At 49.8% G+C, this 10,790-nt stretch overlaps 1 protein-coding gene across 3 annotated transcripts; it reads left to right on the top strand.

The window, feature by feature from the left end:
• Nucleotides 1–203: 203 nt before the first annotated feature.
• Nucleotides 204–10,330, top strand: STEAP3 (STEAP3 metalloreductase). 3 transcript variants are annotated; one of them, XM_050900072.1, is made up of 4 exons: nt 204–686; nt 1,139–1,666; nt 3,215–3,379; nt 9,829–10,330. In XM_050900072.1, the coding sequence occupies exons 1-4, from the start codon at nt 204–206 to the stop codon at nt 10,117–10,119; spliced, it is 1,467 nt and encodes a 488-aa protein (XP_050756029.1). In that variant the 3' UTR covers nt 10,120–10,330. The 3 variants fall into 3 exon arrangements, with proteins under 3 accessions (XP_050756029.1, XP_050756030.1, XP_050756031.1); XM_050900073.1 differs by having other exon boundaries at nt 234–686; nt 1,139–1,675; nt 3,224–3,379; XM_050900074.1 differs by lacking the exon at nt 3,215–3,379 and having other exon boundaries at nt 234–686.
• Nucleotides 10,331–10,790: the final 460 nt, after the last annotated feature.

Genomic DNA, 10,790 nt, shown 5'->3' with positions numbered 1-10,790 from the left:
TGTCCCCCTCCAACGGTGTTTGTACCTTACTGCACATTTGCTGGTGGGTTTGGCAGATGGGTCCTGGGCTACTGGGACCAAAACCACGTGCACTTCTGTTCGAGTGGCCTAAGTGGCATTTTTCCACGTGACCGCAGATGCGGTCTGGGTCTCTGCGGGAGCTTCACAATGAACTTGCATTTCCCCTTGTATTTCCTGCCAGGATGTCCGGAGGAGACATGGCCAAACCCCTCCTGGGCCATCGGAGCATGGAGGGTGACCCCAGCATCACGCCTGCGGCCGGACGCACCATCGGGGTGCTGGGGAGTGGGGACTTTGCGCGGTCGTTGGCCATCCGCCTGGTGTGCTCCGGGTTCAAGGTGGTGGTCGGCAGCCGCAACCCGAAGCGAAAAGCCGGCCTCTTCCCTTCCGCAGCAGAAGTCACCTTCCAGGCTGAGGCGGTGAAGAAGACAGATGTCATTTTTGTGGCGGTTTTCAGGGAACATTACTCTACCCTCTGTGACCTGGCTGATGTGCTGGTGGGCAAGATCCTGGTGGACGTTAGTAACAACACCGAGATCAACCATCGCAAAGAATCCAATGCTGAGTACTTGGCTTCCCTGTTCCCAGCCTGCACTGTGGTCAAGGGGTTTAATGTGGTTTCTGCGTGGACGCTGCAGTCAGGTGCCAGGGATGGAAATAAGCAGGTATTGTTTTCTTCTGACAAGGGCCAAATCCCAACTGTTTCAGCAGCTGAGGTCTGGCAGCGTCAGCAAATGGCCTTAGGCTCCAGGAGAAGGGGCCTGAGTGCTGGCCATGGCATCCAGAGACCACCCCATAGCTTCTGCATTTCTTTGCTCAGAAATGAAGTACCCTCACTTACTTCACACTTTGGAGCCTCTGTCTAAGTGAAAAGTATTATTTGATTATCTGTTTATCTAAATACAGCCAGTAAAACAAACTGTGGTGCACACATGAAAGGAAACTTGTCCAGGAGGTCTTTGGCAGCCATGGTAAATCCCCATCAGAAAGCCTGCTAGGAAGCATGATGCTCAGTGGAATAACGTAGGCTCCCTTTAGCACAGCACCCCTCCCGATGCACTGGTTCCCAGCAGCTTGATCTCTCTTTGCCCTATGTGTATCTTTCTGTTCGTTGCAGGTTCTGATTTGCTCAAATAACCAAGAAGCCAAGCGCACCGTAGCAGAAATTGCTCAAGTTATGGGATTCACCCCTGTGGACATGGGCTGCATGTCATCAGCCTGTGAGATCGAGAACATTCCCCTGCGCCTCTTGCCAGCCTGGAAAATCCCCATCTTTTTGGCTCTGGGGCTCTTTCTTTGCTTTTTCACTTACAACCTGATACGGCAGGTCATCCACCCTTACATCAGGGAGCAGAAGAACAAGTTGTACAAGATCCCCATCGAGGTGGTCAACACAACGCTGCCTTGCGTGGCCTACGTCATGCTGTCTCTCGTCTACCTGCCCGGGGTGCTGGCAGCCTGCTCGCAGCTCTACTATGGCACCAAATACAGGCGCTTTCCAGATTGGCTCGACCAGTGGCTCCAGCACCGAAAGCAGATTGGTCTCCTCAGCTTCTTCTGTGCGGCTTTGCATGCCGTGTACAGCCTCTGTTTGCCTATGCGCCGCTCCCACCGCTACCAGTTGATCGAGACGGCCGTCAAGCAGGTAATGTGGGTACTCTTCAGGTTGGCACCTGTAGTAACCTTCTACACACATCCAGATGTTGGGTAGTGGGCTTAATATCTTGGCTTTTGCATTCACTTTCCAAAGCACGCACGGGACAGCGGGAATAAGCTGTTACGTATACGAGCATTTCCTCCATGGGGCAACTACACACCACATACCAGGCATGCACCCATCCGCACTGATGACCAGCCATCTTAGCAGGGTGTTGCCCGTGCATTTACAGCCAGGGCTAGGATCAAACTCCCCCATGCCATTGCTCCCCAGAAGCACAGACAAGCCTTTGAAGCCAGCCTTGCCCAGCACCTGGCGTGTCTGAGACTAGGGCAGAGGCAGGAAAAATGCCAGGAGGGGAGAAATCCAGTGGTAGAGGGAGCAGAGTTCCCCTCAACTTTCCTCTCTAGATTTTGGGAGATCAGGTGCCTGCTGCAGTGACCAAGTGGTAACCTGGGGGGTTTGTTTTGTAGAAGGTGTGTCCTCATCACAATGTGCCCCCAGGCGTTTAACAAAATGATGGTGAAGAACTGGTCGTAGTCTAAGAGAACGAGGAAATGGAAAAGGACTTTATTGCCTTATTGAGACTCTTGGCAGTGTTTATCCAGTGTGAATTTGCTACCTTCAGGCAATTTAGCCAGCTCTGTAACTTGGCAGTGCCATGGGAAAATGTGATTCTGCCCTTCTCCTGCCCCTGGCTTCTCGCTGCTTCCTCCTGGGATGGCACAAGCTTCGTGCAGCTGAGTGGGGAACCTGATCAAGGAATTGCCCCGCAACCAGTCTGCTTTCTGCGCTGGGGTATTTGCCCGAGTGTTTCCAAATGCTTGTCCCAACAGAGAGGAGGGAAGGGGCCGTGGGGGCAGAGGGGAGCAGGCTGGCTGGTTTCAGCAGCAGTGCCTGTTCAAAGCATCCATCAAACAACATCCCCAGCCTCTTAGCTCCAGCCTTGAGCAGGTCCTTCTCGATTGCCACAGTTGCACATTAATCTCAGGGAAGCATCCTGTGTTCATTTCCCCTCTACCTCCTGTTTTCTAGCAACATCTTTGTTTAGTAAATTAAACCCATTTAATGGGCTAAAGAGGACAGTTCTAAATGTTCCTCTTTGCCATGCAGCATAAAACCCATCTTCCCTTCCATTAGCATGAACAATTTCCCCCCTAAATGCACTTAAAACAAAGGTTATTAGGAGACTACTGCATATTCAAGCATCTGTATTTGTTTTCATGGCTTTAAACTGACTTCTCGTTCTAATTATCTTTCCAAATGCAACTTTGGGGCTTGCTGCTGTGGTTACGGGCTGTGGGAGCTGCAAGCATTCAGCAGTTCTTCCCAGCAGGCTTCAAATCAGGTCTAGCTTTGGCCAAATAGCAGTGGGATAAAAGAGCATTTCCACACCTCCCAAATAGGCAAATAGTGCTAGAGGTGACCCAGTGTTCATCCAGGAAACCTGGTTCCAAACCCAAAACAAATACAGGTAAAATTCAGTTCCTCTATTCCTAAGCGCTCCGTTTTAACAAACCTTCGTTGTCATGCCAGGCTGTGGAGAAGAAGATGAATATCTGGGTAGAGGAGGAAGTCTGGAGGATGGAGATTTATATCTCTGTTGGAATAATTGCCCTGGGCTTGCTGTCGTTACTTGCCATCACTTCACTTCCATCCATCGCAAACTCTCTCAACTGGAGGGAATTCAGTTTCATACAGGTAAAGTTGACATTTGCCGATGCCAGAGAGTGATTTTGCAGTCAGAGTCAGGCCCTCACGCAGACCACGGAGGGCGAGGTTGACCTGCCGTCCCAGCACATACCTGCTCCGGCATGGCACCTGCAAGCTGCGCACCGGTGTCAGGGGCAAAGCCTGCCGCTCCACACCTCCCCGTGTACCCCGGAGCCATCAACCCCCTGCTCGGGAGGTGACACCGAGCGGCGGTGGCGGGGCAGCGGGATGTGGTGTGTCCCAGGGGGGCCGCGCTGCTCTCACGCAGGGCTCGCCCAGTCTGCGGAGGATGTTGCTGTCTCACGGGGGAAGGGAAAATGTAATGTGTCATGGGCATCCACGTGAGGATTAGTGGCAGGCTTTGCAGGAGGGAGTCTTTAATGTCTTGGCTGAGGTTCGTTCTCACTCTGCATTTAGTAGCATTAGTTAGAGATCCTGAGAAAAAAACAGCCTGGGCTTTGCCTGCCTGACACCCCCCTGCAGAGTCCTTTCCCCTCTCGCTTGGTGCCCGGGAGCAGCACTGCCATTCACAGCTAAAAACCTCTTGAAGTCACACAAGGTAGAAAGGCAGAAAGCCTTGGGGTCATTTTCAGAGGGCAGGGTTGTTTGCTTCCGTGGGCAAGATCCCCCTTGGAGCTGGTCGCATGTCAGTTTTGCACGACATGTCGGAGCTGCTGCAGTGAGTTTGCAGCATGCACGACATGTTGGAGATGCTGCGGGGAGTTTGCAGCAGGCTGTGGAGGGCAGGCAGGTAACCCGCCATGGAGACAGCTGGCGGCAGGACACAGATCTGCCCTTGCATTTCAGGGAGAGTGAGCTTCTGAAAAGGAAAGCACCTGGGAGGACAGTGCAGGGGAAGGTCAGGTTTGGCAGAGCTTGCATGCACCCAAATATTCAATAGACAGGTTCGAAAAGGCTTAGACTGGTCTATAAGAATGCCAGAGCCCAAGAAGCACAGAGAACTGGGTATGATTTCAATGAAAAGCCCATGTCTAATTCTAAAAAGTGAACTAGGAATGTAATTTTTCTTTCTCCAAAGTCATTCAGTGGTTTAGGAGCCTTCTTCCCACTTGCAGCAATGTCCAAGCTCCCAAGGGCCAAATTCCCTTAGTGACCCGAGTTCACCATGTGGGACATTCACAAACCCCAAACTCAGGGGCTGCAGCGTTCTCAGGGATGCGCTTGGAGCCAGGCTTAGGGCTAACCAACGGGGATAGCAGGGAATGAACCTTCAATTATTCCCTGCACATTAGAGCTGATTTTGAGGCCGAATTCCACTCACCATGTCACTGTCATATCCCATAGCCCTAAAGCCCCTTGTTACTTGTGTCTTCTACATCACTGCTGCTTAGCGTGCACCAGGCTTCAAGTCCCGCTGCAGTGACCCACGTGGCACCCCAACATGCGTGAGCCCCCGTGGGACCCCGTCCACCTGCATCTCCCCTGCGGAGCCTCCTCGTGCATCACACCGGCGCACACCTAACCCTTCAAAAGGGGAGGGCAGGGTTTGGGGATGCGGAGGTGAATATCTTATCATCCAGCCTCTCCTGTTGAAGCTCTTCAGTGGCATATAAATAATACAATATTCAGTACAGCAGGAATTTGAAGCCTGCTCCCCTGCTTCCCCACAAATGCCCCGATCACCAAACGAGCAAGTCAGTTTGTCTTTCTTCCCCTCTTGCTGTGGGCTAGCGAGTAATTATTTACACCGAGTAGAAGAGCCTCACCAGGAGAGCTTGACCCCAAGAGATCATCCCTCGGGGAGAAGCGAAACCTGGCTTTAAACCTGACTTTCAGATCAGACAACGGGAGCATATTAATTCTCGCCACCATGTCTCAGGGGAGGGTTGCAGCCGCTGGGACGTTGGATAAATCGATCCTGGCTTAGGCATCTTATACCAGGAATCCCAAATGAAGGGAAGTATCTCCTTACAGCCTGGAAGGAGGCTTTAAAACCCTCTCCATTTCCCTTTGGCTCCCCAGGCAGCCTGGCAGCTCTCCTGGAGGGTGCTGGTGTTGTGTCATGTAATATATACGTTCTCACGGCAGGTAGTGCTGCCGTCTCCTACCAGTGCATGTAACACAACTGTTGCATCTGCCCTTTGGGACCCCTTCCCGCGTCTTTGTAAGGGTATGTCAGCGCTGGGATCAGACAAATACGTGATGGTCGGCTCCAAAATAGCTCTTGGCTGCCCCACATGGGAACTGGCTGGCTTAGTTCATGGAAGGATGATACTCACACCTATTTCTGTCCGTGTGGGATAAAGCATGACAGTGTGACACGAGCTCCCAGCTGATCACATGCAGGAGAGGCACGGCTGGTGTTGTGCCCTACTGTGGAAATACTATGTAAAAAGAGCAGGTTACAGATCTCTTAGCATGTTAGCTTCCATTTATTTTTTCTTTTAATGAGGACTCTTTTAAATTATTTACTCTTCAATAAGTTGGTGATGCCTTTCTTGAGGAGATTAAGAGCAGATACAGCTACTGCTCCCAGGCTCTAGAGGTTAACATTCACATAGCACAATGTGATCCTCCCCGAATTAATGCACAGCGGCACAATGTAAATACAAGGGGTGAAGCGTGAGGCTGCTTTCTCAAATAGTTGGGATGTCTAGCACTTGATCCTTTTACAGCGCGTCAGAGGCATCATGCCTTCCCGTGCCTGGGAAAAGTGAAAGAGAAGGAAAATGCGGAGTGCAGCCGCCCCAGCCAGACGTCTCCCAGAAAATGCAGCAATTCGTTGCCATCTCAGTTGAACTGGCTGGTGTGTTTGAGAGATGCTGTACCAAAAGCCACATTTGAGAGAGGGCTGGGCTTGTTACAAATTCAGGAGCCACTTTAGTCTCCTCCTTAGCCAGAACTTCCCAAGTCTGACATTTTCCAGCAGCAGTGTGTGCACCTGTATTAGTGTGATGGGATACTGCCACACTCTTAAATTACACGTGTTGCCTGATGGACCGAAAATCCTGTTTGCATTGTTGCTAAGGTTTTAGAAGAAAACCAGTTAATTTTTATAGTCATTCCTGCACATATACAAATTTCAATTAAATATAGTTAAATTGGATACACAGTTCCCCTATATGTCCAGTTTTGATTAACAGAAAATGTACAGGATCTAGACACTGGATAATAGGAGTGATTCATATGTAATTCAACTTATAGGAGGCATTTTTAATGTTCCCCAGTGATTTACAAATCAACTTTAATTGGCTGAGAACTAAAAATGTATATGATTGCCTTTACCTTCCCATCCTGAGAAGTCCTCCTGGAATTTGAAGGTTGAATTGACCTGGTTTCTTTCTTAGCTCGTGTATCGCAAGATATAAAGAATCTGTCATCAGACCTTTTCTAACCCTCCTGTGGACGAGGTGTGAGCCAGAGCCACTTCCATGGAGCTAATGGCTTCACAGGACTGATGGCAGCAGAAGTCAGAAACATATTTGGGTCAGGAAGGGGCTGTTTGCTTTGGACGCTGCCCAGACATTTCTAAATGAGCCACATGCGACTGAATTGCTTTCACTGATGCATTACAGGGAGCCTTGCAGACCCCAAGGAGATAGGGGAGATATAAGAGTTAATACAGAGTAGAAAATATATGCAAAGCCTGCATTAGGAAGGTACCATCTTCATACAGCCATCTTTCAGAGGGCTTTAACACCTTACATGGGTGGTGGCCCCACATTCCCCATGCTGTGACAGTGCAAAAGGAACCCCTGCCACTCTTTAAAACAAAAAACCAAAAAAGTTTCATAGCCAGAAACTGCATTGAGAGGAGAAATGAGAGCAGAGCTTCAAAACTCAGTGTGGTATCAGGGCTAAGCACGTTGGCAAATCAGCCCCCATGGGGTGCTCAGCAGGCTCTGCGTTGTACTATACTGAGTAAATATTGAGCTGTATATACCGAGCCAAGCTGCGATCAGCAAAGCTTTCGTTTTTCGTGCACTTACAGACCAACCTGTACCCAGCTGACAGCTTGCCTGGTGGGTGCAGCCATGGGGCCCTGCTGACCACAGGTCCTTCAGCCAGCATCAGCATTGGGACACCCCCGGGCACCCCCTGCTCTCGCCAGACAGCCCCTCGTTTGTGTTACGAGCGGATCAGCCCATTGCTGCTGTCTGAGGAGCTGCCAGTGCTCTTTCCAGCCACCGGCAGCTTATCCATGCGGTTTTTGCCAATTAGCTTTTTTGTTTCATGTGCCCTGCTGTCTGCACACAAAGGTGGGTCACTGAGCGCCTGTGATGGTTTGTCACCTTTTGTCCTACTAATTTCCACTCCTACTCTCCCCCAGTACCAGCAGCAGTTGAAAGAGAAACCGTAGAGGAACAAACTAATTATCTCCAGCTCCGACATCTCTGCCAGGCATAGAGCCCTGCTCGGGCTGACTCCAAAAGCACCCTCTGCCCAGGGCAGAAAGCATCTGCTGCCCTTGGACTTCACTCTGTCCCCTTTCCCCCTGCCCTGCCTTACATCTCTGCTCTGCCAGATGAGTCTCAAGCTGGTACTTCTAACCTTTTGCCACCCAGGGATTTTTTTGCCTATTAGAGAGAAGCTCAGAGTCGATAAATGATGGATGAGCTATGGGTTGGGTCGTGCTGTTAGGTTCAACTGTGATCATGGCATATTGCAGCAAACTCCTTAATTTTCCAAGCGAAACCAATCTTGACCCTGTTCGGGTTACCACTCTTTGGTTTAGGAATCGGACGTGGCTTCTGGTAAGAAGGACGGCTGTCCCTGGAAGAAAGGATGGGTGTGGGGATGCACGCAGGACGGAGGTTCATTTCACAGGTCTGCTCCTGACTCCTGGCATGACCTTGAATAATGCTCAGCTGGAACACAGAGAAGAGTTCCCTGCCTTGGCAGGGGGTCATACGGGTGAAATCTTGGCAGGACTCAGCGACACCCACATGACTGCCCGATAGGTGCTGTAAAAGTGAAGTACCTAGATCTGGTAGCGTGTTTTAGAGCTGTCCTTCCCTCCCCTGCCCAGTCCTCTCAGCGGCCTAAATGATTAGCTCTGAAGGTCAGAGGAGTCTTGGTCTAGTTTGTTGGTAACAACATGGTACATTTTAAAAAGTTGTCTGGGTTTTTAAATAGCTTCCCAGCAATCAAAAATAGGAAGGGATGCTTTGAATTGAGTAGTTTTCCGGCTGAGATTATTTTTTCAAGAGAAAATGATGGGTCCTTCCTCCTGTCTTGCCCTGGTCCCTTATTTCCCTGCTGTGTCCTCTTTCCTGGACATACCTTCAGGAAGACCGTGTTTCTTGCTGATCTCTGACTAGCTGCACCAAGGCAGATATTTTGAGTTGTAAAAGCTTCCTTCCCTAAGTTAGGGACATCAGTAGCAAAATTTTCCCTGTCTAGGCGTCTTGAAATTTGGTTGTTATTGCAAGCTTAGACCAAGCATTCAAAATAGGGCAGCAGAGCAATATGCTACACCTGTGCTTTTCTTTGAAAATACAGCAGCAAAGCCTTGTACTTGAGATGCCTTCAGGAGTGAGCCCCCGGCTCCTGCTGAGTGCCAGCAGGCAGTGGGAGCTGGCAAGCTCAGGAGCCAGCACCTCTGATGCCGGCAGGAAACCACTGGTGAGGGGACCAGTTTAAAACCCCTCTTGAGAGCAATCCTCAGAGGGAGGTGGAAATATTCAGGCAAAATGTTGTCTCTGTGGGTGCTTGGGAGCCATGATCTCAGCTGAAAATGGGGGAAGTTCTTGACTGCAGAACAGGGCCCGAGTTCTTACTGCCTCCCTTAGTGGATAAAGGGCTCTTGACTCCCCATTTCAAGGACTTAGTCCATCATAAAGCCTGATGGTCTGGCTCACGAACCAACACAGATCTCTAGGACAGAGAAGGAAACCCTTCAGGGCTGTTGCTCACCTCAGAACAGAGCACTTCGGTCTCCACAATCTCGTTTTCCTGTAGATGACGGCAGTTACCTGTGTCTTTGCTCTGTGCGAAGCTACAGCTTCACCGACTTCTGACGGTGCCAGCTGCTGGTCCACAACCACAATGCTGATGCTTCACCCCACCGGTCAGCAGCCTCTCGCCAGCCATGGACCGGCAGGCAGCGGAGCTGGCAGCTGCGGCTCGGGAGGAGCATTTGTGTGCTGCCCGCGGTTACGTGCTTGGCAGGGGCTGGGGGCTGCTCCTTCGCACGGAGGCAGGAGCCCACCTCTCAGCCAAGTTGGCAGCATCTTCTGGGAAACTTCTGCTGAGTTTCTAATATCACACTTAACCTCTGATTAGAAAAAGAAAAATGCAGTCTGGCACGCTACCCAGGAAAAGTTTCCAGTCGCGTTTTATTCTGTTCAAGAAATGCAGGAGTACTCATTGCTTTCTCTGTGCTATGTACACTTACAAAATAGTGTAAAAAAATATAGGAAAATAGCCAGGCACAAGGTCCTCTGCTAACTGGTATGTGTTTCTCTTCCTTTTAGTCCACCCTTGGATTTATTGCCTTGGTAATCAGCACTCTGCACACACTCACGTACGGATGGTCGAGGGCCTTCGATGAGAACCAGTACAAATTCTACCTGCCTCCGACCTACACCCTCACGCTGCTCGTCCCATGTACTGTGATCCTAGCAAAAGTCATCTTCAATTTGCCCTGCATCCGGCAAAGACTTCTGCGAATCAGGAGGGGCTGGGAGAAGGGGAGATACGTGAAGTTTGTTCTGCCCAGTGCAACAGGGGAATACTCAAGCGGGGAGACCTCTAGCAATGTCTAACAGAGCCCCGGCTGTGACAGAGGATTTCAAAGCACTATCGACATTTCTATAAAGGTGTTTCTTTTTCTTATATGTATGTTTTGGTATAATTGTATTGTGGGTAAATAATAAAATTAGAAAATGGATGACCGTGAAACTAGTTTAGACAGTAGTAGTTAAATTATATTGCCGATTTGCTAGGACAATTATTGCCTTAAAAATGACCGTGAAAGCTGAGCTAGCAGCGCTAATATACATGGGAAACTGATGGACTCTGTTAGTCAGATCAGCCACTTGAAGTGCTGGCTGGCAGCTCCCCAGACCAGTACTTCTCAGTTGCTTCCCTAGCTGCTCTCATAAATTTCAATGCCTTTTTTTTTTTTTAATATGAAGTAGCACAGATTTTCTGGGTTTTATGACAGCAAAGATATCCTGCCTCTTGAGTGTCTGGATCCATCAAGGCAGTGAGGTTTAGAAAGATGAATTGTCTCTGGTTTTGGTCTCCTCGATGAACTCTATGGACAAGTAAGAACAGCAATATCCATGTTATGTAGCATCTGCAGATTTGACTAAAAGCATCCAAACCTGACAGCAAGTCCAGGTACCCCTGTTCTCTCAAATACAGACAGCACTTCTGGTCCTGTAAGCTGTGCCTGGTGCACGTTTATAAGCTACGGAATTAAAGCACCTTT

Source organism: Gymnogyps californianus, chromosome 7 (genome assembly GCF_018139145.2).
Source record: "Gymnogyps californianus isolate 813 chromosome 7, ASM1813914v2, whole genome shotgun sequence".
NCBI lineage: Eukaryota > Metazoa > Chordata > Aves > Accipitriformes > Cathartidae > Gymnogyps > Gymnogyps californianus.
The sequence above is the reverse complement of the archived record's forward strand: the minus strand, read 5'-3'. Positions and strand labels throughout refer to the sequence as shown.